The sequence below is a fragment of the Strix uralensis genome, chromosome 25, assembly GCF_047716275.1.
Source record: "Strix uralensis isolate ZFMK-TIS-50842 chromosome 25, bStrUra1, whole genome shotgun sequence".
NCBI classification, from domain to species: Eukaryota; Metazoa; Chordata; class Aves; order Strigiformes; family Strigidae; genus Strix; species Strix uralensis.
The window spans coordinates 8,323,761-8,351,481 of record NC_133996.1 but is presented as its reverse complement, the minus strand read 5'-3'; the positions used below and the strand labels follow the sequence as shown (position 1 = coordinate 8,351,481).

General features: G+C 57.3%; 2 protein-coding genes and 1 long non-coding RNA gene across 9 annotated transcripts in view; 2 read left to right on the top strand and 1 right to left on the bottom strand.

Moving 5' to 3' along the window:
* The window catches only part of FHL3 (four and a half LIM domains 3), a 29,799-nt gene extending 20,483 nt beyond the window's left edge, over positions 1-9,316 (top strand). For 5 of the 7 annotated variants that reach the window (XM_074894736.1, XM_074894741.1, XM_074894739.1 and 2 more), the window contains exons 2-6: positions 4,726-4,907; positions 4,987-5,161; positions 5,768-5,937; positions 6,105-6,291; positions 7,407-9,316. In XM_074894736.1, the coding sequence (XP_074750837.1) occupies positions 4,752-4,907; positions 4,987-5,161; positions 5,768-5,937; positions 6,105-6,291; positions 7,407-7,558 (840 nt within the window). In that variant the 5' untranslated portion in view covers positions 4,726-4,751 and the 3' untranslated portion in view covers positions 7,559-9,316. Of the gene's footprint in view, positions 1-4,722; positions 4,908-4,986; positions 5,162-5,767; positions 5,938-6,104; positions 6,292-7,406 lie in introns of all 7 variants that reach the window. The other 2 variants (XM_074894735.1, XM_074894738.1) reach the window with 1 other exon arrangement.
* A 2,727-nt stretch (positions 9,317-12,043) lies between these two features.
* LOC141954592 (uncharacterized) lies at positions 12,044-14,477 on the bottom strand. The gene is made up of 2 exons (XR_012632214.1): positions 13,171-14,477; positions 12,044-12,495 (listed from the first exon to the last, which is right to left on the bottom strand). It is a non-coding gene; the product is annotated as an uncharacterized LOC141954592 (long non-coding RNA).
* Positions 14,478-14,844: 367 nt separating this feature from the next.
* On the top strand, positions 14,845-23,175 carry SF3A3 (splicing factor 3a subunit 3). The gene is made up of 17 exons (XM_074894272.1): positions 14,845-14,995; positions 15,106-15,153; positions 15,343-15,395; positions 15,892-15,997; positions 16,467-16,539; positions 16,939-17,030; positions 17,442-17,524; positions 17,909-18,047; positions 18,392-18,460; positions 18,818-18,885; positions 19,222-19,329; positions 19,648-19,717; positions 20,416-20,580; positions 20,692-20,802; positions 21,244-21,334; positions 22,255-22,310; positions 22,881-23,175. Exons 1-17 carry the CDS (start codon positions 14,900-14,902, stop codon positions 22,956-22,958), a joined length of 1,506 nt encoding a protein of 501 aa, XP_074750373.1. The 5' UTR covers positions 14,845-14,899; the 3' UTR covers positions 22,959-23,175.
* Positions 23,176-27,721: the final 4,546 nt, after the last annotated feature.

Genomic DNA, 27,721 nt, shown 5'->3' with positions numbered 1-27,721 from the left:
AGGCGAGGGCCGAAGGCAGCGTGGAGGGGAGGTCTGAGGGCAGGAAGTGACTCAGTGGTGCTGCGAGCAGGCGGGTGAAGGTGTGATGCAACTCCTGAGGGTGCTCGTGCAGGCTGGGTCACCCTGATGAAACGCTCGGCACCTTTGTGGGAAGCTGCCCCCAGCCCTCCCCGAAAGCAGGGTCCGCTTTAACAGCGGGTGGGGACGTTGTTCCCCCTGCACCAGGTCTACAGCTGCGCTCGTGGGTTTGGGTACAGAGAGAGGCAGCAGCGTAAGGAGGTGCGGGAAACCCGTGTGGTGCCCCATGGGGCTGGACCCCCTGGAGAGCCCGGGCCGTGCGCCATGACCCAGAGCGGAGCCGCGGGAGCGGGGTCAGGAAACGTGGACCGAAAATGTTCCCGGCCTAACGGGGGGGCTGGAGCTGCTCCTCAGCAAGCAGCTGGTTTCCCTTTTAGGGTCGACGGCAGGCAGAAACAATTTCACACAGATTCCAGGACCCATAATGGTTCTGGAAAGCCAACGGGAACAAAAAGCGTTCTTCTCTTCTGACCTTGGAGTGTGTCAAGGACTGTCTTCCAAAGCCTTGTCCCTGGACGGTTTCGTCCTTACATGGGGAACGCTCGCCTGTCCCAGCGCGGTTGAGCTGTCTCTTCTGCGCGTCTCTAGGTGCGAGCTGCCGCTGCGCGAGGTGTGCTCAGGGCAGCCCAGGGAAGACGAGAACAGGCAGGGACCTGACAGACGGTCAGAGGCAGGTCTATTCCTGTGTCCTGGGAAGATTAAGTGTTTCCCTAGGAATAGCCTTACGGGTTGCTCTGGGATCACTTTGTGGAGCAGCTGGTTGTGACCTGACAACGAACAACAAACTGGTGTGAAGTTACACAGGGTTGTAGGTTCACCCTGTACGTGAGACCTCGCGCTGAAGGAGTTCATTGTAGCAGGAATCGTCTCAAAAGGCCAGTTAAACCCTTAAGTGATTGTGTGCAGCAGGAAGCCTGGCCCTGGACGGTCTGTCCTGTCTCCTTTGCATACGAGCTCCCTAGTTTATAGACACTAAAATTAATGTAATAATCTCCTGGGGCTGTTGCTAAGCCATCTGCTGTGTTGCTGCGGACAATGACACGGGGTGGTGTTAGGTGCATGTTACTCTCTAATTAGAAAGTGGGCTCTGCTGTGCGTCCTTGACAAATTGCTGACCTTTCTCATACGTGAAGCTATTCTGAGCTCTGTTCCAGACTGATCAGATTTGCATCCCGGAGCACTCTAAATGTTGTTTGTGAGAGGAGCTCTTGTTCCCAAAGCTGTTTGTTCATGGGCACAGGAGAGGAACTGAACTTCCTTTCCTCCGTGAGCACGACTATATCTGTCAAAGGGAAAGGGTAGGCAGCTGGCAGGCATATATCTGTTGTTTATTTTTGCCCTCAGACAGCCAGCGAGACAGCTGAGAGAAACCCCCCCATCCAGCTCCACTGTCCCCACGTACGAGGGACCTGCCTCAGGAGACCCGGTGCCCCAGGGACCACCGCCAGCTGGTAATGGGCAAGCAAACGCTCCTGTGGTTTCAGGGTAACACCTTGGTTAGTACTTGAAGGCTGTTGGTTCCCTCAGCCTAGCACACAGCTAATGTTTACAGGGTGGTGCAGCCTGCAGAGTGTGAGCACATGCTAATTAGCACGCATAGTGGCTGCCTATATTGCGCCTTCTAAATCTGAGCCTCAATTAAAGGGTTTTTTTAATGCATTTTAAAATGCGTTGAGACTCCACCTTTTTTCTTCATGAATGGAGACAATTTCCAGGTTCCTCATTACAATCACAGTAAGAACTGTGGGCTTTTGTACTGTTTCTTTTACGCTCTTTCTTTTGTCCCACCTTCCTCTTCCCTGTGCACTTGGTCTCTGGCAGTGCCATGTCCTCAGGGGTGAAGATGCAGAGTTTGCTTTGGCGTTGCAGAGGGCTTTGACACCGCTGCCCAGCGCTGCGTGTGAGACCAGAACAAAGAGAGCAAACAGCTTATCTAATATAAATAATCCTGAGCAAACTTCCTGGGCCTGTTCTTTTTTCTGTGGAAAAGGCAGCGTGGAGGCTGTTCTCGGAGCAGTCTCGGCCACGTGATGCTCCCGGGCCTCGCTCCGCTGTCAGTCCGTGCCTCTGCCAGCCCACCCGGCTGCCGCGGCCCGGGGAGCAGGAGCTGGGCTGGCGCAGCGTGCGACGGCCACGGGCAGACTTTGGGGAGAAGCTACTCAAAGCAGAGGCAAGCGTGGCACGCTGCTTTAGGGGCTTCCTCAGTATATAGTTTTCAGAGGGTTTATGCAGTTTTCACTTCCCCCCTCTGCAGTGTTGCTCAACGCTGCGGGCTCCCGCCAGTGCTGCCACGGTACCGCCGGTGAGCTGCGGCCAGCACAGGGCTACCTGTGGGTCCTGGTGGGCTCAGCAGGGCCAGCGGCCCCTCGCTACCAGGAGCCTGGGTGACAAACAGCATTTGGGATTGAAATGTTCCTATCCTGTCGCTATTTTTTTCGCTCCTCGTTTGGCTCATGGCGACCCCTCAGCCGCCTCAGGGGAGCGGGGCTGGCTCTGCCCATGCCACGGCCCCAAGCTCTTGCTGTGGAGCTGCTGCTCATGGGGTCCCAGGGGTGCCTGTGGGGCCGGGGGTGGTGCAGGCCCGGGGCAGCAGCACCTGCCTCGCGGGGTGTTCAGGGGTGCGAGCGCCCCGGCAGTCCTTGGCTAGGTTTTCCTTCCCTCATGTTTCCTGGCGTCCTCTGACCCCATGTTACAGGACCACAGAGATAAAGCGCAGCCCGTTGAGCAAACATGGCAGCTCTGGCGGTACCCTGGCTCCCAGGGTAGGAGTGCTCGTTAGAGGCCCTTTTATTACAGACACACCTTGGAAAGTTCCCTTCAGCAGGGCTGGGAGGAGGAGGGTTAGTAATTTGATTTCACTCTTTGCCAGAGAGAAAGGTCCCGGGTGGCTTCAGGGCGCGAAGGCAAGTGGGGTGGCAAAGGAGGAGGCAGTGGCTGAGGAGCGGCCAGGAGCCGCGTGGGGTGCTGGGGGGGGCACAGGAGCTGCTGCCCGGCTGGGCAAGCGCCTCGTGGGGTGCCCGGAGTGGGGGGTGCTGGAGGCCAGCAGTTTGGCGCCCTGGCACCCACCTGGCTCCCCTGTACAAACCTCCCCGAGTGCCTGCCCTGTCTCCAGTAACAGACTGGGAACTGCCCAGCCTGGTGCAGGCAGCAAGTCTGGGGCAGCCGGCTGGGCTCTGGGGCTCGGTGGGCTGGTGGCCCCAAGCCCGTGCTGCTCGCAGGGACGCGCCGTGGAGCCGCAGCCACGCGCGCCGGGCTGCCGCGCTGGGGGCATGGGGCGGTCAGCGGGGCAGGCAGCGGCCAGGGCAGCAGCTGGGTAGCGAGAGCGTCTGAAAAGAGACTTTGTTCCCCCTCTGTTGGTCACGTAGCCATGTGGGAACACTAGATTTATTCACCGGCAGGCCTATCGCACATACCAGGCTTGACAACAGCTGGGAGCTCTGTGGCTTGACCAAGAATAGCCCTGGGGAGCTCGCTGCCCTGAGTCAGAGCTGTCTGGATCGGCTCCTGCCCCGGAGGGAGACGGCCGCTGCGGCCGGGGAGCCTGCGAGGAGGGAGGCGCGGAGGCTGGCGGTGAGCTCCTGCCCCATTAAATGCTGAACTGGAGATTGAGCCACAACAGCTCTTTCTGAAGTGGGTGGGTTCTTGAAGAAAACTGCAGCGTGCGGCGCTTTGCAGCTGACGGCTTACATGTAATTCCATGGGCTTGTCTACACTTGATAGCAACCTGTATTAAAGAAGGGTGTGATTCTGCAAGTGGAAAACTCCATATTTAGGAATAACCAGGTTAAACCAAACAGAAGGAAGATACTCTTCTTCTGGAGTTAGTGCTCCAAAGAAAGCAAAATTGTTCCACAAACCTCTTGTCTGAGAGGAGACAGGGGGCAGCCGGGGATGTCCAATCTGCATGTGAAACCCCAACACCTCTACTGCTTGTAGAGCACCCACCCCCCCAACACTTTCTCCCTGAAGAGTGTTTGTAGTTGGACAACATGTGCAAAACAGCTTGCTGGGACGTGGCTTCACAGCCGGGCACGGTGTGGGGTGCCCGATTTCTGCTTCCCTGGGGAGCAGCTGCTTTAAAGTTCTGGAGAAATTCCAGAGTCTGGAGCGCTGCAGCCCCAGCAGGCTCAGAGGCCGTCGGGAGGAATCTTGCTGGTGGTGCAGGACCGTGCCGGTGGCTGAGCGGGGGTCTCTGCAGCGCGGCCTCAGGGTGGCTGCCTCTGATGTGACAGGGGATGTGCACCCGCGTGGCGTGTGCATGGTCCTGTTTTCGGTGCCAAATCAAAACTTTTCATGCAAAAAAATTCTCTCTTTTGGTCATCCTTTACACATTGCTTCCCAGCAAGGAGGCAGGCAGCGAGAAGCTCAGCTGCCTGCTGACGTGTCTGGGTTACTCTGAGTGGTGCCCCAGTGCTCCGACTGTTTGAACTGGAGCACAAACCTGAAGCACGATTCATTGCAGGCCCCGGGTGTGCGCAGGCTGTTTTGGCAGCACGTATGGCCCCAGAGCAGGTGCGGCAGCTCGGGTCTGCGTCCTGCCCTGATCGCAGCGGTCGCTGGCTGGGCGGGGGACGCGTGGCCCCTGGGGATGGCGGGGCCGTGCAGGGGCATCTCGTGAGCGGCTGCTGACCCAGCGTCTCTCAGCAGGCGAGGGAGGCCCTCAGACCGGCACCATGACGGAGTGCTTCGACTGCGACAACTGCAAGGAGTCCCTGTACGGGCGCAAGTACATCCAGATGGACAACGGCCCGTACTGCATCCCCTGCTACGACGCCCACTTTGCCAACACCTGCGACGAGTGCAAAGAGCTGATCGGCCACGACTGCAGAGTGAGTACGGGACCCCGCGGCCAGGCAGGGCGGCTCCTGGGGCGGTCGGTCCCCTCCTCACCTTGGCTGTCCTCCCCAGGAGCTGTACTATGAGGATCGCCATTACCACGAGCACTGCTTTCGTTGCTTCCGCTGTGACCGTTCCCTGGCCGACGAGCCCTTCACCTGCCAAGGCGAGGAGCTGCTGTGCAATGACTGCTACTGCAGCGAGTTCTCCTCCAAATGCATTGCCTGCGAGAAGACAGTCATGCCAGGTAGGAGCGGGCAGGCTCGCGAATGGCAGGTTGTTCCTGGTCCCAGCAGCGTCGGCTGGGGCTGCAGGGTCCAGCACCAGGGCAGCAAGGAAAAGCCGAATTTCTGCTCTCCTGCCTCCCTGGCACTGCCTAGAGTGGGTCGGGCACGTTGCTTGTCTAGCAAGACAGCAGGATCCAGAGCTGCAGTCACCACAGCAGCCCTGTCTGTTCCCCTTTTTCATGGGGAAGGAGCTGGGGAGGAGATAACAAAAGGTTTCCTGGGCATTTTCTGGTGTGTGCTGACGAGAAGGGAAGGAATGACTGAAGGCGTGTGAGCGTCTCTGGAGATGGCCCGAGGCAAAGGAGTGTCTTTGCTTGGCCATTCTGGCACTGTCTTCAGATGTAGGTTACGACAGGCGTCGGTGCTGGGCGCGTGTTCCCGCAGCCCTCCCCTGGCAGCAGTGGGGTGACCCTGGGGCCTCCCCTCTGCAGCTGCCTGCAGCCCTGTGCTGCCGTGGGTGCACCCCCTGAGCAGCCGGGGGTGCAGCTTGTCCTGCGCAGCCTCCTGTGTTCCCCGTGTGTGCCTGTGCTGCGTCCTCCTGTCACAGCCAACGGCTCTCTCCGCAGGATCCCGTAAGCTGGAGTACAACGGACAAACCTGGCACGAGCACTGCTTCATCTGCAGCAGCTGCCAGCAGCCCATCGGGTCACGATCCTTCATCCCAGACAAGAAGGATTATTACTGTGTCCCCTGTTATGAGAGCAAGTTCGCTCCTCGCTGCACTCGTTGCAAAAAGGTATGTCTGGACGGCCCAGAGCCCCCGCGGTCTCTGCTCCAGGACGTGTTTGCTCCCCGCTCCTGCCTGAGCCCCAGCAGAGAAGGGTTCAGGTGCCGGCGCCCCGGCTCGCCGCTGCGTCCCGTTTCCCCGTGCCCGCTGTCACAGTGCGCCCTCTCTCCCCGCAGACCCTGACCAAGGGAGGAGTGACCTACCGCGACGAGCCGTGGCACAAGGAGTGTTTCGTCTGCACAGGCTGCAAGACCCCCCTGGCCGGGCAGCAGTTCACCTCCCAGGATGACAACCCGTACTGCATCAAGTGCTTCGGGAACCTCTATGCCAAGAAGTGCAGCGCCTGCACAAAGCCCATCACAGGTGAGCAGAAGGGCCCTGGTTACGGGGCGCTTTGCGGAGTGGGGCACAGCCCCCCTGCCCTGCTTCCGGACAGGCAGCTGCCCTCTTGAGTGCGTGTGGCCCCAGGGTGCTCCCGCCCACTGCCACCCCGCAGTGCTCAGGTGTCTCCGGGCACTTCAGGCCTCCCCAGGACAATCGCTGGGTGGTGCAAGGTGCCCTCAGGCACATCCCCCACAGAAACAACTGCAGCCGCCTTCCGAGAAACCCCCTGAGAGAGGAGCTCTCTGTGGCAGTGCTCCGAGGGCCACTTGTGACCCTTCCTCTGCACCTTTCAAAGCAGCGACCTGTGCCCCTTGGGAGGAATTCCCTCTGCCCAGGGGAGAAGGCTCCTGAAATGACCCCTCACAGCATGATCTCCTGTCTCCAGCTTGCCTTGTTTGGGACAGGCTCCATGTCCTGAGGAGGGATTGCTGACAGACAGGGAAGGCCAGAGACTTCCAGCCGCAGCTGGAGCAGCAGCTGCTGCAGGGGAGTCCAGACTAAGGCAGGGGAAGCCGGGGGTCCTCCTCTGCAGAAACCCCTGAGAGGGTCTGGCCTCCTTCCTGTCCTCCCCCTCTGGACCTTTCCCTTTGCCACTCTGTTTCTTGCTGCTGGGAAGGCAGAAAAAGCCCTGACTCAGCTGGTGACTCAGGGGATGACTCTGGCTGAGGACAGGGCAGCTCCCGGGCACCCCCCTTCCTGTCTGGTCCTTATCAGTTTGTCGCAGTCCCGGGGAGAAGGGGGTCACAGCCCACAAGTCCGGCCGCTGCCAGCGGAGGAAACAAGCTGCCTGCTGTGATACAGCGCTGCGATGGTGCAGCTCCGCTCCCTGCTCCTCTCTGGGGAGAAAATGGTGATTCTGGTCTGAGGATCTCAACCCTGCAAAATCTGGTGTGAAATCGTTTTGGTCCTCTCCCCCACCATGAGTGGAGATTCGTGTTTCAGACGTGTTCGATACTGGGGGGTGTTTGGGTGCCGCAGCGCAGTGCTGCGTGTGAAGACCTGACTCGGAGATGAACAGGCCAAGACTTGGTCTGCGTGGAGAGCTCATCCCGGTTTCCCCAGGGTTCCAACGCTGCTCTCTGTCCCTCCCACAGGCTTTGGCGGGGGTAAATACGTCTCCTTTGAGGACCGTCACTGGCACCACAATTGCTTTAACTGCGCCCGCTGCAACACCTCGCTGGTCGGGAAAGGCTTCATCCCTGACAACGATGAGATCCTGTGCCGCGACTGCAGCAGCGACCTATGAGCCTCCGAGGACACCGCGGGGCAGGCGCTTTCTCTATTCTTCAGGGCCTTTGTGCCAGATGCCCCGACAACATTTCAGGGGCAGGGCACGAGGCACAGGAGATGGGGGCTGACCCCGAACCGCGGTGTGGTCAGGGGGTTCCTGTGCCCCTCCCTGAAGGCTAGAGTACGCTATGCTATGGCTCTGTGCAGAGTCAAAGCTAAATAAATTTGAAAAAGGAGCTTCAAGACCCCCCCATTATTTACTCTTTCCTTTTGCTTCCTGTCTGACCAGGCACGAGCTGAGCCCAGGGCCCCAGCTGAGCAAAGGGCAGGAGCAGCAGCTTCAGTGTTGGGCTGCTGGATCTGCACGCTGGCAGCACGTGTTTGCTCCCCCTGGCACAGCGCTGGCTCTTCTCTCTTCCCCAAGTGCTTCCCCTGCTCCGTGTGACACAAGGCAGCAGCTCCTGGTCGGTGTGGCCTGGCCCGCATGGCGGGCGGCTTCGCAGCGCAGCCTGGCCGGTGCGGCTGGCCCGTGGCCACCCGGGCGCGACGGGCATGCTCTGCCCCGTCCGGGAGGTCTGGGGACACCGGGCTGGAGCGTGGCCAGGAGAAGAGCAGGTGTCCTGCCAGAGAGGATCCACCTCCAGATTTCTGTAGCCAGCGGTCCACAGGCCAGGCCCTTTACTCTGCAGAGGTGCTCTCGCTCCATGTGGATGAGCAGCTCAAATCGCTCGCAGGTACGGTGCGTTCTGCCCCCGCCACCTCCCCGCCCCGTTCCCGGCTGCCTGTGCCGCGAGCTCCCGCAGCTGCCTCTGCGTTCCCTGGGCTGGAGCCGGTGGGTCCTGCCGCACTGGTGGTGCCCCCCGGTGTGCACCTGGCTGAGAGCACCGAGGGGTTTATTCCTGCTCCATCCCTCTGACGGGGAGCCCTGGGACGGGGGCACAGGTAACACCGAAGGCCTCCCGTTAATTTGGGGAGGGGAGTGTCACCCACAGGCTGTGGCCGTGCTGGGTGGCTGCCGGGGGGTCTGCGGGAGCTCGGAGATTGGCCATGGGGCACTTGGGGTGTCCACAGCCTGATCCTGCCAGGGCTGAGTGTCCCCCACCCCGCCGGGCTGAGAACGGTGGCTGCCCCCGCCATGCTCGTCCCTCGCTCTGTCCCACATGAGAGGCAAAGCCAAGGTGGCACCTGGGCTGCCCTAGGGAGGGGCTTGGCATCTCCGCGTGCCTGCATTGGCCCTGACTGTGCAGAATAGGACACCTGGAGCCATCCAGACTCGCACGAGGGCTTGAGCCGTCCTTGCCCCGTGGCTGAGCTGGCTCTGGGCCCCCCTACGGCCCCTCTGCGGTGGGGTGCTCGTGCCTGCCTTATCTCCACCTCCCTTTTGCTTCTGTCTCGCTGGGGCACTTATGCTGACCCTGCTTTCCTGCTTAGACACCCACGTGCTTTTCTGGAAGCATCTTGTGGTTTTTTTTTTCCTTTTGTACTCTTTCGTTATGAATATCTGTCATTTTGTAACCAACTACAGGATGAAGGGGCTAGCTCCCCCCCCCACCAGGCTTCACTTAGGAACAGAAAATGTTATGCATGTTGAAGTGTTATTAACTCTGTATGCAGATCCTTGTTGAACCCTCATTTGAAAGCTTTGATGCAGGCAAATCAGAGTTTGTGTGTTTGCTATTCTGAGGAGCTTGGAGCAGTCTCTAGAAGGAAGTGTCCTAAACCTCAGCCTCCTGTGTATTTCCTACGGCTTTATATAATAAACCGTTTTAGTGCCGCTTGCTCTCGTGTGTTTCTCGACCAGCAGGTGCGGGGCAGAGCGCTGTCGGTGTCGTGGCTCCGTGCTCAGCCTCGGCCTCGCCCCTGACCCCGCGCTCGGGACGGCCGATCCCCACCGGGCTTCACGCCTCCCCCTCCCCAAACCACTGGCCCGGCATCAGCCGTGCCAGTCCCCTGGGCCTTGGCAGAGGAACAGCAGCTCCCTCTTCCTGCCGTGGAGCTGCGGCGGGTGCCCGGTGCCCAGGCTGCCTGTCTGTCCGTGCCTGCCATCTGTCTGGGCAGGCTCTTCCGCAGGACGGGCCTGAGCAGGGCTCGGCCGGTGCTGGTGCTGCACGGGGCGATGCCTCCGGGCCAGCTGTTGGGTCGGGCTCGGCAGCTGCCGCGGGAGCTGGTCTGGATCGCTGCGATACTGGGTCGCATCCCACTGTGCAGACACGCTTCCTTCCCCCGCGAGACGCGCTCCCCAGTCCGCGCATGCAGGCTCTCGGGAGGAGGTTTGGTGGGGAAGTTGCTGCAGTCTCCAGTCGGGGTAGCAGTGGTCTCCTTCTGGCAGCCTTCCCGGACCGCTGTGTGCTCATTACTCACTTTTATCAGCCGGGGAGCCATTTATTCCCCTAACATCTGAAACTATTTTCCGCAGATTCCTTTACATTTACTAACAGCTGCCACGACTTCCTCTGGGCTTGCCTGCCTGGCCCCAGCGCCCCTCCGTGCCCCCTGCGCCCTGGCTCGGCTCCTGCGGCTGCTGCTCCGGCGGCACGACGGGCACAGCCTGCGGGGCCGGGTGGGACTGCGGCGCCGACTCTGTGCGTGCACCTTCCCGCTTCCTTCAAAGACTCCTGCCCTGGCGGCCAACGGGCTTTTCCAAGTCAGATTTTTGTTGCTGTTGCTGCCCTGTGACCTGGGCAGGGCTCTGGTTTTGCTGCTGCTCGGCCCCAAAGGGTGAGCAAGCGGCTCCAGGCCTGGAGGTTTCCAGCTGAGCCTCTCCTCCAGCAGCAGCACCACAAACCCTTGTTTCTGCAGCGCTGTTTCCAGGGATTAACCACAAAAGGTTTCTGTACAAAGGGCCCCCGGGCTCCTCTTTCAGTCAGCCTCAAGAGCCTCACGTTTTTAGCCAAAAAAGGAAATGACCCAGCTGCACGTAGCACTGGAACATCTGGATTTTATCCCTGTCATGAATGGGTCATGGCTATGCACGGCCCCGTGCCTGATTTACGGGAGGGGGAGGGTGATGTCATGCACAAACATCCCCCAAGACTCCCAGAGTGTGGGTCTAAAACAGTCATGAAAATATTATTAAGCACAGGCGAACGGTGCAGGGGGGAGGGCAGGGCCGGGGCTGCTGCGTGGGGTGAGGCGGGAGCGGGGAAACTTGCTGGGAGTCCAGGGCAGCACTGGGGGTTTAGAAAGAGGCCCCAGCATTACCCAAATGTGCCCGAGCTGTGCTCGCCCGCACCCCCAGCACAGGACCGGGGACTGCGTTTGCAGCCCCCGTGGGCAGAGCCGGGTCCAAGCCACTGCCTGCACCGGCCCCAGCAAGGTGTCCGAAAGGGCTGTGGGCCCCAGGCCAGGGCGAGGGCCGGGGCGAGAGCAGGGCCCTGCCATGGACTCGCCAGTGCAGCCGCAGGGATGGGGACAGGGACGGGGACACAATGCTCCCCTGGTCCTTGGTGCCTGGAAGCAGCTCCGTGTCACGGCCTGGGGCGCTCAGCGGTGAGGGCGGCAGCTCGCTGTGGGCCAGGCAGCGGTGCCCGTGCAGGGTGTGCGCCAGCCGTGTGCTTCCTGCCCTGGACACGGACACGGTGGCTGCTCCTGGCTTGGGCTCCGCCGCCGGCAGCGGTTTCACTTCCCGGGGTTTTGTTCTCTTTCCAGCCAGAGTTTCCCCGAGGAGAGCTGAGCTGCCGGTGTGTTGGGTACAGCCTGTGCCGGTGTCCGGGGGCTGATGGGAGATGCAGAGCCGGGAGCGAGCTCTGCCTGCTCCTGCCTGCAGTTGGGCAGGAGGGAAGGGCCGGTTTCAGCTCCCAGCTGCCGTCTGCCCCTTTTCTGGCTGTGGCTGCACAGGTTCAGACAGCGTGTCAGATTCCTGTGCCTTGTCTGAGCTCCCCGAACTGAGCATGAACCTGCCTTGGCTGCCCCTGCGTCCCCCCAGGTGACCGCTCAGGGGGCCACGCTGGGGCCAGGGCGGGGCTGGAGGCTCGGGCTTGGCCCCACAATGGGAACAGGCAGGTCCCAGGGCAGTCGCTGCAGGGCCCAGGGCTGGTGGGAGAGCCAGTGTTAGCTGCCCTTTGTCTCTGGTGTTAGGGTAGGAATGTGGTTACAGCCAGGCTGAACCCCGCAGGCATCCCGTGAATCCCCCCCAGAGGTTGTCCCTTTGTCCCCACCCTGCCAGGGCAGCCCTAGTGAAGGTCCTGGGGAGGTGGGGAAGGAGCCGTAGCTCAGCACAAGTGGGTTTGCCCCCATCATCCCACCTTCCCTTCCTGGAAAAGTGCCATGTCCCTCCCTGGTCTGTCCTGCCACCACGGGCACAAAGGCTGCTGCTATGGCACCGGGCACCGAGGGGGCTGCAGGGGCTGTGCTGCTGCCCGGGATGGAACGGGACCTCCCGGAGCAACCGCCACCCTCCTCAGGCCAGTGGCCACACGGCTGGGTGGGACATTGCTAGATTTCAACCCCTTCCCTTTCCAAGGATGAAGTTTCACGCAAAGGGAAATGGAAGAACACTAAGTTCAGAATCTTATCTCCATTTTTATTTTTAGACAGGCATTCATGAGGAAGAAATGACATACTTTGGGGCTGCCTGTAGTGTAAGAGAGTAATTAAAGACAATATTCTTACCGCCAGTATCATTCTCCCCTCAATGAACTGGCTGTTCCCAGGGCAGGATCATGTTTGTCTGCCACAATGAAGCCAAATTTTTTTGTTGTTGCTTTTGGCTTAAAGTAATTTACCATGCATGGTAGAAAAATATGAATAATTTATTTGTGTGCTAAAATCTAATTATAACTTTGCATTTGGCGAAATGGGGGCAAAGCCCTGGCATGATCTCTCCTTGGTGTTTAGGGTGGATCTGAAGAAGGTGATTAAAATCCAAGTGAAAGTGGGAGGTTGCAGCCACGGTTTCCGTGGGCCGACTCTGCCAGGATCGCGTCATTCAAGCGCAGTCACGTTGTTGAAAGCCTGTCAGGAAACAAAAGTCTGCGCTTCCCAGGTACCAAAGGCAAGAGCTCTGACCCATGAGAGACAGCGAGGGCTGCACACCTGATCCTACCTGCTTCCTTCTTCCAGGCGTGTTCCGGTCATGGAACGCTGCTGACGCCGTCGGCTGCGGCAGCCGCTGGCGTCCCTCTGGCCGCAGGGGCTTGTGCCGCGGTGGGGCCCGGGGCAGCACCCAGGTGACGGGGGCACCCGGCAGGGCCAGGCCTGGGCTCTCTCACCTGTCCCGCGCCCAGCCCTCACCCCACGCCCAGCCGCAGGAGGGGATTTACCAGCCGCGTGCCGTGGACAACAACCGTGTCCGGGCTAAGCGACCGCTGTGAGCGAGGCCCCTCCGTCCCCCTTCCCGGGCCTCCAGAGCTCCCGCAGCAAGAGGAGGTGGAGGTGGCCTGCAGGTAGCTCGGAGCCTGCGCGCCCCTGCCCTGGCTCTCAGCACACGGCGCGCTGTGGGCTGGAGCCCCGCACTGCCCCCGCGCTGCCCCTGGTGCCCCCGCGCTGCCCCCAGTCCCGGGGCAGGCCCTGGACTGAGCAGTCGCTCCCCAACAGCTTGGCCACGGCCCCGCCGCTGCCTGCGGCTGCCTTCTGCTGCCAGAGAGGTCCTGGAGCGCGCGGGGCGAACGTTTACTTGAGCAAGCTCACCGTAATTTTGATAAGGTGATTAAAGCCATGACATTTTCCAAGTCCTTCTCCCTGTTTTCTCTGTCCTTGTTGCCTGCGCTCCGGCGCCGCAGCAGAGGGGTGGGTGCGTGCGGGAGGGCGGCTGGCGCTGGATGGCTGGGGGGGAGGGGGGGGGGGGCGCGTGCCCCGCGCTTGCACGGGGGTACGAGCGAGTTTTGGAGCCGTTGTCCTTGGGGGGACTTCAGGCACGCGTGCGACCAGGCCGGATGCTGCGCTGAGTTTCCGGGACGTGCCGAGGCCGTTCCAGAGCACACACAGTCTGTCTGCGCACACATAACGCCCCAGGGAGAGCCCCGCTGGCAGCTCCGCACTCGTGGGTATCTGCTCAGCCTTCCCCTCCGCCATTCCCCTCTCTCCCACCTTCTGACACCAGCCCAGCCCCTTCCCACCCTCAGGACAGCCCGAGGCTGCTGCCCACCGAGACGGGAATGGTTTCGTGCTGTCTCCTGCCTTCAGCTTTGCCTTCCCCGCTTTGCTGTCGCTTTTTGAGAAAGGTCACGGTGCCTCCAAGGGCCGCCCCTGATCCCAAACCCAGTGCCAGCATCTCGGGGCAGCCTGTGCCACCAAATAGGGCCAGGGCTGGGCAGAGCCGCGGGCAGGGCTCCCGCCTGCAGAACCCCCCGGGGCTGGGGCCGGTCGCTGCCGGGAAGGACCGGCAGGACTCCCGGGAAGGACCGGCAGGACTCCCGGCAGGCGGGCAGGGCTGTGCAGCCGCGCCGCTCTCGTGGGCTCCGGGCTCGCCCTCCACTCCCGGCGGCTCCGAGCCCGGCTGCTCCACCCGGACCAGCACCTCCTCGGTGGCTGCTCCGTGACCTGGGCTAACGGCCTCACGCCACGCACCGCTCTCCTTCGCTCTGATTTACTGGTCCGGAAGCACAAGCGGTCGCCACGGCGGGCTGCCTGCCCCTCGCCGGGGGTCCCTCGCCAGCCCCTTTTCTCTCCTGACCCCAGACGTGTGTCCCCTCCTGTGTGTCCCCTCCCCAGAGACGGGCCCTGGGCTGGGGGAGGCGGGGGGGCACGGCCCGCACACACCTGCCCGGACGGGGCTCGGGGCTCCGGGCTCGGGGCCAGCGCAGGGCACGGGGTGTGCTGCCAGCGCGGGGCACGGAGCCCGCTGGCGACAGCGCTGGTGGAAATGGCGGAGGAAGGGGGTGCTGGGGAGCTCCGCCAGCCCCCCCGCGGGCTGCAGTGCCCACATTCTGTCCAGGTCACGCTGTCGGCACCTTTGGTTTTGTCGCTGCTTTCCTGGCACTTGTGCAACCACCTGTCCTGGCAACGAATCGTCAAAGAGCCGCTCGCAGCCGAGGCCTCGGGCCCTGCTCCAGGGGGACTCCAGCGCCTCAGGCCTCCCCGGGCCCCGCCGCCTCCCCGGGCCCCGCCGCCTGGGTGCAGCGCCCGGGGCCCCCCCGCGCCGTCGGGCCTCTCGCGGCGTCCCCAGCAGCTGCTCCGGGCGCTGACACCCCGCTCCTGCGCCCCGGCCCCGCTGCCGTGTCCCGAGCGGGCAGAGGGGACAGCGACAGCGGGCGGCTCCGCCGGGGGCACCGGCGGCCTCGGGGCGCCCCGAGCCCAAAGCGGAACCTTCGCGCCGGGCCGGAACCTTCGCGCGGGGCCCCGGGGCCGGGCCGGGCCCGTCGCGCCGGCGCGGGCGGGAGCGGAAGGGGGAGCGCGGCTTCCGGGCGGGCGCGGGAGGATGGAGACGATCCTGGAGCAGCAGCGGCGGTACCACGAGGAGCGGGAGCGGCTCATGGACGTGATGGTGAAGGAGATGCTCACCAAGAAATCCACGGTGCGCCCGGGGCCGCGGGGGGGGGGCGGCGGGCCGGGACCGCGCCGACCCCGGCCCCGCTCCTGACCCCGGCCCCGCTCCTGACCCCGGCCCCGCTCCTCTCCCCGCAGCTCCGCGACCAGATCAACTCGGATCACCGGACGCGGGCCATGCAGGACGTGAGTGCGGCCGGAACGGGACGGGACGGGACGGGCCCCTACCGCGGCCCCGGGCGCAACGCGGGCCGGGCCAGGCCTCGCCGAGCGTCCGGGGCCGGCCGGGCCCCGCCCCAGGTGCCCCCCGTCCCTGGTGACTCCCCCGTCCCTGGTGCCCCCCCGTGGCACTCGGGCGTTTGTTTTGTTTTTTAGCGGTACATGGAAGTGAGCGGCAACCTGCGAGACTTGTATGACGACAAGGACGGGTGAGTGCCTGCAGGGACCCTCGCCCGGCGCGTGTCCGCCAGCGCGTCCCGGGGTGTGTTTTGCAGATGAAGAGCTTGGGGGATCTTTTAAGTCAGTTGTAAATACGCGAGAAGCGATGCCAGTGTCTGAGACCAGGAGCCCAGTTCTGGGGACTAAACCTGCTAGAGCAGGACCCGGGTTGCGCGCTGGATGCGCCCGTGCTGGATGCGCCCGTGCTGGATACGCGCATTCGGTTGTTTTCTTGGTTTAAGTCACGGGGGGAGGCTCTGGGTTGCCTCAGAGGTTTGGAGACAACAGCCTGTCCGGTGGGAGACATGCCCCGGAGCCTCAAACCTGGCAGGTTGTGAGATCAGATGTGACTTTCTGAGGGTTTGCAGTCCGTCCTACCGGAGCTTTGTGTGACGGAAGCACAGCACTAGGCCTGGAAGAAGGTTGTATCAGTGTCAGCGTGTTTTCCTTTCCGCCTGTAATCTGTCCTTTTTCATGAACTTGTAGCTTACGGAAAGAAGAACTCAGCGCCATTTCAGGGCCAAATGAATTTGCAGAATTCTACAATAGACTGAAACAAATTAAGGAATTTCACCGGAAGCACCCAAATGAGGTAAGTAGTTACCTGCTTCATGAGAATTGGTGATTTGTGGTCTGCTGGACCTCATCCCTACAACGAATAGACTTTATTTTCCAGTTTAATTGCCTTAATATACAAGTATTAAGTACACAAAAGCATCAGTTGAGAAGAGAAGATGTCCGAGGCTGGGAGGTGCTTCGGGGCAGGGTGTAAGCTCCCGTGCGGGCGGTATGAGGAGGAGGAGGTGCAGGACATGAGCCCTGTTCTCCACGTGCTGCGCGTTAGCTCGGGAACGTTCTGCTGCTGAGCTGGGCTTTGGTCTCACCTTTCTCGTGCTGGCTAAAGTCAGGCTTTTCTTCTGTGCAAAAGTAATGGTGAAGAAATGCTTTGGATGGCTTTTCAGTTACCAGTTTTATTGTTTGCAACCTATTGTGGTTTTGTATTATTCTGGGCCATTAGCTGAAGTAATAATTGTTTCTGTAACTTCTGTCTGTTCTTAAAGATCTGTGTTCCAATGTCAGTGGAGTTTGAGGAACTGTTGAAGGCCAGAGACAACCCGAGTGAAGAAGCTCAAAGTAAGTTTGTAGTTTTTCTCTGAGGCCAGTTTAAATGAAAATATGGTGCTTACTTGAGAGGCGTTATCTAAGGAGCTGTTTGATCCGTTTTGCATGTTTCAGAGTTCCGCCTCCCTTTTAGTAAATGACTTCTGAAAATTGTTCTTTTGTCATTTAAATTCCTCTGAACTACAGCCCACTGGAATATTCCACAGCAGTGGTGCTTCTCTTGAGGAACGTTCTGGTGGTGCTTACGCAGAGCAGCACTCAGGTTGATCAACGAGTATCCCACTTCCACTGTAAACATCTTCCCTAAGGATAAATTAGTCCACAGTTAATCCTTTTCAAGTTCCAAAGCGTATGTGTAACAAGTAGGGAAGATGAAGCCCATAATAAAGCTCTTCGTGATCTTTCCTACAGATCTGGTGGAGTTCACGGATGAGGAGGGGTATGGACGATACTTAGATCTGCATGATTGTTATCTCAAGTACATTAATCTAAAATCATCAGAGGTAAGTGGCTGCACGTGTCTGGGCAGCTTCAGTGCTTAAGGCCGAGGTGTTTTTCTTTGGCTGATTCATGGTTATTTGGGTTTTTTCCTTATGTAAATAAGTTTATTTCCAAATAGCTATTTCAGAGTCACTTTGCTGCACATACAGGTCGGCAGCATCTGAATTCTGCTTCATGACTCCTCTTTTGTTCTCTTCAGCTGATGCCTCTCTACCGTTAACGTGACGATGGAAAAAGCCTGTTTGCTGCTGCCGGGTGTCTCAGGGCGCGTGTTAGCGCACGGAGAACCCCGGGCTGCTGCAGTCCAGAACCATGGCTTGAGCTAGTGCTCTCCTTTTGGTCTGGCAACTGCAAACTGGATGTTTATTGGGCTGCATGTGTATAAAGTCTGACTCTAACTTTTTTGTTCTTAGAAATTGGATTATATCACGTACTTATCCACATTTGACCAACTCTTCGATATTCCTAAGGAGAGAAAAAATGCTGAATATAAGAGGTGAGCCTTTTTGCCTACCTGCTTCTTTTATGACAGTTGACAAGAAGGCATTTGCTTTTTAAGTGTACAGCTGCTAAGAATGTAGTTAACAGTCAAACTTAACTCATGCAAATTGGGTCACTGAGCTGTGGTAACTCAGTCACATGTCTGAGCCCCGAGGAAACACGCAGTGCAGCAAAGGTGTGGAAAGCCACACTCTACTCTGTGGAAGGACCTTACTTTATCCTTATAACTGCTGCATCTAGAAACCATGTGTTGGAAACTGTCACCATCTTGATGACTTCCCTGTGGAGTACTAGAGGGTAATTACTTTGCAAAGGTGTGGTTAGAGAAATCTGTTAGAGGTTGATACTGAGTTACCTGTGCTCGTGATTACTCTGCCAGGTACCTTGAAATGCTTCTTGAGTACCTGCAGGATTACACGGATCGAGTGAAACCGTTACTGGACCAGAATGAACTTTTTGGGAAAATTCAGACTGAGTTTGAGAAGAAGTGGGAAAATGGAACGTTCCCTGGCTGGCCGGTGAGCAGTTGTTAAGCCCCTGTGAATGCTTCTGTAATTTGAGAGAGATTTTCTGCGAGTCATTTGTGTAAAGTCATCACTGGGGTTAAGCTGATCGCAAGGTGTGCAGCTGTGTATCACAGAGATGCAATTTCATACTAACTTGAGTTCGAAAACCAACGCAGCCAGTTTGAAACTAGCCCTTTTTAAGGTTTGCTTATTTTATATCTCTTCTGTTGTTCTATTGCTCAGTTTAGTGAGGCTTTTTCTCTGTGAAGTAACTGCTTTTCTTGAGGCTAGAGCATTACATTGCATGAAGCGTTGTAGGATGTCACAAAGATCTTGCATGTGGTTTTCCTCGACAGAAAGAAACCAGCAGTGCGCTCACTCACGCTGGAGCCCACCTGGACCTCTCAGCCTTCTCCTCTTGGGAGGTATGTTTTCAGTGCTCTGTGCTTACTGCTAAATTTTAGCAGGTAGAAGTTTAGTCATTTTGTTTCTTTTCATAATTTTACTTGCCGTGCTTTCACCTCTGGCTCTGTGCTCTCTGAATAAAACTTTGATTGTGCTGATGACTTACATCCCTCTAATGGGAGAAATTAATGTCAAAGATCTGTGTGGATTTGTCACATTCCTCATTTTTCAGTGACGCCCTTGATAGTCCTTTCTGGAATGCTGTTCGTTGTTTATGTTTTGTTTTTTTTTTTTTTCCTTGAGATAAAACAGACATGCATCTATATTGTATTTGTTTAATAGCTACTCTCTTATTGTGATTTACTTTAATTGAACAGGAATTGGCCTCCCTGGGACTGGACAGGTTAAAATCAGCTTTACTGGCCCTGGGACTAAAATGTGGCGGGTAAGGTGCAGTCTTTTTATATTTTCTTTTCAGTTTTTGAGGTCTTCCTGTCTTGCATTCCTTTATGGGATACTTGTTTTGTCATCTCTATTGTACAAGAATTACTTTAATGATGTTTGAAAGACAAACCTTGAGAAGCAGTCAGGGGGTGCTGCGATGTCCTCTACTGATGTCTCTTGTATAGAAGAACTTGGCTTAAGCAACGAAGGCAAAGATAATAGGAAATCTCATGATCTTTTTAAAAGATAAATTTAGAATTTTGTTGCATGAATTCAGATAGTTCTTGGGAAATTCAAAACTACGGTTTGGACTCATCTCCTCTGTGCTTCTCCGTAGGACGCTGGAGGAGCGTGCCCAGAGACTTTTTAGCACTAAAGGCAAATCCCTAGAAGCACTTGATCCCTCCTTGTTTGCTAAGAATCCAAAAACAAAAGGAAGCAAAAGGTGAGTTCCTGAAGGTCCTTCTGAGGTTGGTGGAGTTCTCACTTGGATGAGAAGTATTCTACAGGCGTGGCTCTATACAGTCGGGACGGATTCTTAGAGTATTAGAAGCTTTTCACCCTGGACCAAATAGTCCTGAACCAAATGGAGGATATCAGAGCTGGATGCGTGTGTGTGCACCGTCTAGTTTACACGAGCTGTTTGGTATTTTTTTCTGTTTTCTTGCTGTATACAAGTCAAGTTTCTCTTTAGGAGTTCAGTGTACACATGATGTTTGCAGTTCTGGAATGGACTTCATGAAGTTTCTTTATCTATTTCCAGAGACACTGAAAGAAATAAAGATCTTGCGTTCCTGGAAGCTCAGATTTATGAGTATGTAGAAGTTCTTGGGGTAAGGATTTTATTTGGTCTTTGAGCTTTTTATTTCAAAGCTATCAGATAGTGACTGGAAGGTTGTCCACATCTTTACCCCGTGCTTTCATAGTCAGCATGACAAGAAGAGTTACTGTCATGTCCAGAGTCATAATGTTTTAAAGTGCATGTTAGCAGACAGCTTTTTCTGTCAGTAAGTAGAATATAATGGATTACCTTTGTATTTCTGTTAGCTAATTATTTGGCAGGCTTTTGTGAACAGGCAGACCTTGTGTCTGCCCCAGTCCCAGATACGGAGGCTACATGTTCCCTTGCGGAAGCCTGTTTTTTTTCTTCTAGGCACCACATCAGTGTAGATAATTTCTATTTTATGCCTAAATCACAGGGTATCACAGACCTTTACTTGTTCTGCTTTGATGCTTGCCTTAAGTCCTTGCTTCAGTTTGGGGCGATTGCTTTTAGCAGGGTGGCTGTTGCTGTTAGCTTGTCACCTTGGAAGTGCTCATGGCAGTACAAGTTTTCAATTCTTTGGAAGTAGGAAATGTTATACTAAAAAGTTAAGTTGTTGGGCTAAGTAAAATGAGAGTTCTCTGTTTCGTACTGGTCTTCCATTCCCCTCCCTCTGTGCACTGAGGAAGTGTTTCATGCTGCAAGAGTTTGCCCTTATTTTGTTGCTGTCATATTTTGTGAACAATTCCTTCTCTTCTCACGCTCTAGGAGCAGAGACACCTCACTCACGAGAATGTGCAGCGTAAGCAAGCACGGACAGGAGAAGAGAGGGAGGAGGAGGAGGAAGAGCAGATCAGTGAGAGTGAGAGTGAAGATGAAGAAAATGAAATCATTTATAATCCTAAAAATCTGCCTCTTGGTTGGGATGGCAAGGTAACTGAGATTGCCAGGTCTGGGAAAGTGGGGGATGTCGCTGACTCCACACTATTCTGTTTGAACCTGCCTTGCCATTTGGCCTAATCCTTGTCTCTCTTCGCTTGTCAGCCAATCCCATACTGGTTATATAAATTACATGGTTTAAACATCAACTACAATTGTGAGATTTGTGGCAACTACACCTACCGAGGGCCTAAAGCTTTTCAGCGTCACTTTGCAGTAAGTAACGTTTTTCTACAAAAACGTCAATACTGTGTTCAGATAATCTTTATAATAAGTAACTAGTAAATCACCAGAGTGCCCAAGGGGCACTTCTTCCACTTCTGACATGTGGGTCTGGGCTGATGCTGCGGGGCCGGGCGGTTGGAACTGTAAATGATGTAGGAGGTGCTGAGGTCTCTTCTGCCGGCTCCTGTACGGCCTCTTGTTTGGACACGAATTCCACTATCCAGGCCTGACTGGTGCAGAGTGCCTGTTGGCTGCCAGTGGTTTGTTACCGTCTAAAATACAGAAAAAATATTTGTATAGAGGTCTTTAGGACTGGTAGATTTGTATGTTGATATTTGTGTCATCATGTCCGGATGTTAGTACGTCTTTTTGGCGGGGGGCGGGGGGGGCGGCGTTCCCTGCCTACGCTGACCTCTCCCCTCCCCTCCCCAGGAGTGGCGACACGCTCACGGAATGCGGTGCCTGGGCATTCCCAACACGGCCCATTTTGCCAATGTCACGCAGATTGAGGACGCAGTCTCGTGTAAGTACTGGTGGCAGAACGGGGAGCGGGTGGCATGAGAACGCTCATATTGGCTCTTGCCAAAAATATGTCTTGCGCTGTGACAAGAGACTAGTTTTGGGAAAGAGAGTAAGAAACACGGTGCCTGTGGGACGATCCTTCCTTGGACCATCCCTCCCAGCTCTTAGAAGGAGAATGGCCTTTTTTCTTTGGACGCCTGCAGGAGCAGATGCGTGCTGGGATTGCCAGCGAAGCGTTTGTTTGTTGCTGGCTGTTTTGTCGGTGATGCTTTGTGTATGAAATCTCAGCTGAGGGCAATGGGCCACCACTTCCTCAGGCAGAGTGTGGCTACATCCTCCCGTGTAACTCTCACTTAATTGATGTTCGTCAGTGTCTTCATGGGGAAGCCAGAAAAACCTTCATAAATGGTGGAGCCTATAGGCAGATGTTGAAAGCCTACGGTACTTAGGACTTAGAGTGGTTATAAATTAATGCAGCTAATCTGTGCTGATGTTTTGAGGAGGCTGCCTCATGCAGAGGCGGTTTCTTAGACCTGCCCTGCTTAGGTTAACAGATACAGGTTATGGTTCCTGGAGCTAAATTAATTCTTGCCTAGAAGAAACCAAAGAGGTAAAGCCTTAATTTCCCAAACAGGCTATTATTACCTTTGGAGCTGTATGTCTGAAGTAGCAGTTTTAGACCTTTGTCTTCTGTGTCCCATCCCGAACGATCACTTTAAAGCCCTGTTTGCTTTAGTTCTGTGCCTTTTGGTAAACCATGCCGAGGAATGATAAATTTGTAATGGATATTAGATACATTCCTGGACTGCTGAAGTGACGGCATTTAAAAGAAAAAAAAAGTTCATGTGTATATTTTACTAGATTAAAAACTAGTATCTCCAGGGAAATGGCATCACATCCTGTATGACTTTGTAATTACAGTGTGGGCAAAGCTGAAACAACAGAAGGCTTCAGAGCGATGGCAGCCCGATACAGAGGTGAGATGTTCTGGAGGCCTTTGGGAGTAGGGGGAGCCCCCTGCTGACCTTGCACGAACTGTCTGGCTCTGTCAGAATTCCTGAGTCCCTGCTTGCAGGAGAGACAGGCAGGAGCCTGCGCTGCTGGTCACACAGCTCCTGTTAGTGGCCAGGTGTGAAAAGCACTTCCCATGCTCTGTTGGAAAGTCGTTCTGCTGGGACAGACTCGGCCCTTTGTGTACGAATCCTTTGACACGCTGCTTTACAGTGCCCACGTCGTCTGTTTTGTGGGGGGAAAAATGAACTGTTGTGAGCAGTGGGTTCGTTGTACTGGTGCCTTTTCGTGAATGTCTGTCTCAAACCATTTTTCCACAGTATGCAGGGCAACTGTGGGAAATACAGCCTGTAGTGGAGCTTGTAATTATCCTGACTCTGAACGAGCTCTGCTCCTGGAGCCCGCCAGAAGATCCCCTGCGTGCGAGGCTCCTCGCAGGACGGTCCTGTTCAGTGGGTGCTGCTGGGGCTGCAACTCGCAGTATGGCCCGAGTCAGGCTGTGTCCGGGTGGCTCTAAACTGTTTGTTCCGTTCTAGGAGGAGTACGAGGATTCCAGTGGGAACGTGGTGAATAAAAAGACCTATGAGGACTTGAAACGTCAAGGCCTGCTGTAGCTTTTCCCAAGTGAAGGATTTCACATCTGAAAAGCAAGTGGAGAAGCATCAGCAGCTCTGACTCCTCAGTTTCTGGATTTTCTATGTGCATGAGTATAGATTTCAAGGATACTTTATAGATTCACTTTCTAGTAAGCCCCTTGTGAAAAACAGACTTGTGATGTTATTTTATATCAAAAAAAACCCCTTGAAAAATAAACCGATTTTAATTTAGGAAGTGCTGAGAAACTTGTCTCCTTTCGTATGCTGGAAGGAAGAGATTTGATTTATGGTGTTTTTAAAGCGCTTTTTATGCGGTTTGAATTCTCAGAAACAATTGTCTCTCTCTTAGTCCCATTCTGATGGAAATTCCTAGGATGAGGATTGACTTTCTGTAGAGCACACGTGAACGTTGTGTGCTGACAGCGACTAACAGTCTGTACTATATCTTGCTGTCAGCATTCGGTTTTCTTCGGGCTCCTTTGCAAAACAAATTTACTTGGCTTGCATTGCTGCTTTTACCTCAGGTCTGTCTCCCTGTGGAGCTTTGGCCACTGGGATTTTTTTCAGGGCATTAATTGAGCTTGGTTTAGGTTGGGCTGTGTGGGCGGCTTGTGGTAATTTCTCGAGCGTTGTTGTTGACTTGAGAGCTGCGGTAGATTCTAGTGCAGATCCCTTTGGTGACTCCTGAGCTGTGGCGCAGGAGGATTGCGGCAGGAACACACGATGCGTTTAGATGTGGCCGTTGTGACTCCAGGAGCGTTCTCGGGGCTCCTCAGCGCTGTGCTCAGAGCTGCCTGTACGTACCCCACGACGTTCTGCTGCCACACGCTTCGCGAGTCCGGGGAGGAGGAGAGGCATTGGGGGGGGCCACGCGTGCTTGCGCCCCTGCCAGCCCCTCGGGGTTTCCGTTTTGGCATTGAGTGGGCCTATGTGACGCCTCTGGCCTCGGAAAGGCCCTTTCCCCGTGGTCGCTCTGCGGGGCCGTTGGCGTCTCCAGCTGCGGAGGAGCAGCAGCAGGTAACCGCTGCTTCCCCGGGGTGCTGGTTTGCACAGCCAGGGGTTGGCAGGGGAGGGGGCTGGCGCTGGCTGCCAGCCTCTGCGGCGGGACAGCGGCGGCTGCCGGCGCTTGGACCCGCTCCTGGCTGTGGCGGCTGCAGCCTTCGCTGGGGCTTCGGGGAGTGGACGGACGGGGTGAGTCAGTGCCCTGGGCTCTTTCCTTTCCCTGCGCCGGGGGAAGGTCGTTCTTGGGGTGAGGCTGCGTCTGGTGGGCGCTCAGCCCTGGAGCAGCACCCGGCGTGGTATGGCCCAAATCCGCTCTGGGTGGAGGCTGCTCGGGTCTGGAGGTGAGAGGTGCCAGCCCGCGCCGTCTGTCACCCTGAACGAGCTGCCTCGGTGGCCGCAGTGGAAGCTTCAGCCACTCCAGGTGCTTGGGGAACACCAACGGCCTGGATCATGAGACGGGGGGGTGTTACAGTTCTCCTTGGGGAACTCGTCCTCGGAGCCCACGTGGAGTCATGTCCCCGCTGTTTGCCTGGCTGAGCCGGTAAAGATGGTGAATGGGAAGCAGAGAGAGTCCCACGGCAGAGAGCTGGGTGTGTGGGAAATGCCAAAGCGGGTAGAACCTCCCAAACCACGGGGGCGAGGGACGGGGCGAGGGACGGGGCGGTGAGAGGCTGCGCGGACACCCCCTCGTAGTCAGAACGTGACAGCAGCGTGGAGGCACGTGCAAGGACGTAACCAGGAGCTTCTTGGTGGAAAACCTCCGTCCGCTGAACCTGCTCCGTGGCGAAGCCCTGCGGCCGCTGGCAGAGCCCCGTCCTGCCCGCCGTGACACAGCAGCAGCTGCTGTGCCCGCGCTCAGGGGGAAGCCGCGGTGCCCAGGCCAGGCAGGTGGGAGACCCCGTGTGAACGGGGTGTGTGTGCCGCTCTCCTGGGCTGGGGGCTGTGGCGCGGCTGCAGGAGGGGAGCAGGACAGGTGGGGAGGATGCAACTGTTTATTGTGAGTTGACCAGAACTTGGCAGTGCAATGGCTGTTCATCATCCAGAGCATTTCCACCCCTTGCCAGGGAGGGCTACTGTAGCTGTAAATGTTCCTGTTTGTGCTCCACATGGGTTGTGTGCCAGAGCTAACAGGCCTGTGTGTTGCTCTCTGCCAGGTCCTGAGGGCTTGTTGCGTTGGCATGTCTGGAAACAGGCGTTTTTCACACCAGACTTTGTCCATCCCCAGCAAGAACTGCTGTGGAGGGTCCCCTGCTGTCCTGAGCTCTGGGGGCTGCTGGGCTTGGTCCCTTCCATGACGGGCGCTGCTGCCAGCAGGTCGCATCTTCATTTGCAAACAGCATCAGCAAACGGCTGCCTGGTGCCAGGTGTCGCCTGTAACCACCTGCCCCCGCGCTGCCTGCGAGCGCCGGTGCGGGGTTACCACACCAACGGGAGCACGTGGCTTCCTGGGGGGCTCCGCTCACCCCTGGGCCCCGTCAGCGGCAGGTGGCTGCGGCAGCCTCGGTGGCTTTGGGGAACCTCTCGGGAGGGAGCGACTGCGGGTGTCCCAGGGCTGAGCCCGCGCGGCTCAGAGCCTGTTGAGGCGACCTGGACTGCAGTTCTCAGAGGTGCTGTTGGTGGGTTTTGCTTTTCCTGCCTGGAAAGCATGTCCTGCCACTGCAGGGACCAAAACCAAAGCACTGAACAAGCTGGATTTCTCTGGCATCCAGAATAAAGGCTGCAGAATTTTCTAGGAGAAAGGTTTCTTAAAAAAAACCCAAAACCTTCAATGGGAAAAGTCTTTTTTATGTAACTTGTCCTGATGTTGTTCCTGCTACCTCACCCCGAGCCGTGGGCCGGGCAGATGCGGGGAGCACGTGCTAGAGCGACCCTGGGCTGTCCCCGCCCGTGCCCAGCTCTGACTGTGCCTCTCCCTGCCAGGTCCCAGGCAAAGCTGCTGGTGGATGAAGATGGGAGGTGGCCGATGGCTCGTCCGCCCCATTCAAGGTAGCGGAGGCTCTGCCGCAGCGTGGGGAGCAGTGTCTGTCCCGCCGAGCCTGGGACACCCGTCTCTGCCCCTGCTGTGCCAGAGGCTCCCTGGGGAGAGGGGGGTCTCTGGGCGGGTGGGGGGGCCTTTCTGCTGCGGGGCTGGTCCCCTGCGGCCAGCACGTGTCCCTGAACTCAGGTGTGTCTGTGGGGCTCCTCACGCCCTCCCTGAGGGGAACTGGCCGTTGCCCTGCTCCAAGGAGGCCGGTGGGGGCTGGATTTGGTGTTTGAGGGCAAACTGCCCGTGCTGCTGGGGGGGCTCTTTGGGCTGTGGTGGTCTCAGTTGTCCCTGCTCCGTTCCAGGCCTGCTGCTCTGCATCTTGGCTCTGCACCTCTGCGTCCAGGACCCTCTTGCCACAGCAGGTGAGCTCTGCACCCCAAGGGAAACCTGGGGGTCCTGTGGGGAGTGGGGCAAAGGCAGCGTGGTGCAACAGGGACTTTGTCCCTGTCCCCTCCAGGCTGCATTCTGTAGGATGGAGCTGCGCTGAGGAACCTTTTCTGAAGGTTCTGACCCCAGAAAAGCCTGTTCCTCACATGCAGCGTGGCTGGAAGGGGGAGGGAGAAGCTGTTGCAACATCTGTCCATAGTGCTGCTGCCGTGGCCTGTCTGACCTGTTTGTTGGGCTGCCCGGTTGCTGGCTGCAAACAGACCTTGTTTGGGACATCCTGGTGCTGCCTGATGTCCACATCCCCACAGCAATGTGACCGACGCTTCCCGCAGATTCCTTTGGACCGTGCTGTGGCACAGGAGGGGATTGCTGGGCTTGCTGAGTGCCAGGTTGCTGTTTCCTTCACCAAAGGGGCACTTTGTGTCTTCCAGAGCACAGCAGAGCCGCCAACGCCTCGGTGGCCGCCAACGCCTCAGTGAACCGTACAGAAGCAGCACCGGTAAAGAAGGGGGTGGAAAGAGGGCCTTTGGCTGGGCGGTTACAGATGTTACGAGCCCAGCTGGTCTCTCATGAGACTGGGAGCCCGTGACAGCATCTCTTGGGGTGGAAGGGGAGCACCTCGGGCATGGCGGGGGGGCAGCCCCTCCAGACAGCAAGGCCGTGGCTGGGGACAGCGCCCGGTGCCGTGTGAGGAGGTTCCGCTGCAGGGTGACACCCGGGTGTGTTCTCCCTCCAGCTCACCTGCCAGAGCTTTCAGTGCTCTGGGGAGAGGTGCTACCAGGATGATGCCCATGCCAACGAAACGGTGACCTGCCATAATCAGACTTACTGCGAGGTACGGAGGTGCAGGGGGGCTGTGACAGGGACAGTCTGTGTTCCCTTTCTTTATATCAGGAACCCACAGTACTCTATTAAGTCTGTGTCAGTCTCCTGCTTCTCTCTCTGTGGCAGTCTATCAGTTATTTTTGCTCCTTCGTAACGGCATCTCTTCACACTCCTAGCATTTTTTCCTTTGGCTCTGCTGTTCCAGCTTTATCGTTTCTCCAGCACAAACTACACAGCTGGGTGCAGCAGTGCCTGCGGCACGGAGCTGTGCAGGCCCAACAGCAGCGTCAGCACGCAGCCCTGTGCCCTGGACTGCTGCGACTCCCCCCTCTGCCTGCAGCTCAATGCCAGCTCCTACGGTAACTGCCCGTGGGGTCCCCAGCGGCGGTGCGAGGTCTGGGGTGGATCCTGCTGCACAGGAGGGAGATGGGTGGGCAAAACCCGCTGCAGAGGGCTGGCTGTGGCGCGTCACTGCATCCCCTCTGCCCTGGGGCTCTGTCTCTCCCTGGGAGGGGGGTGAGGGGCCACAGCGTGAGCCACG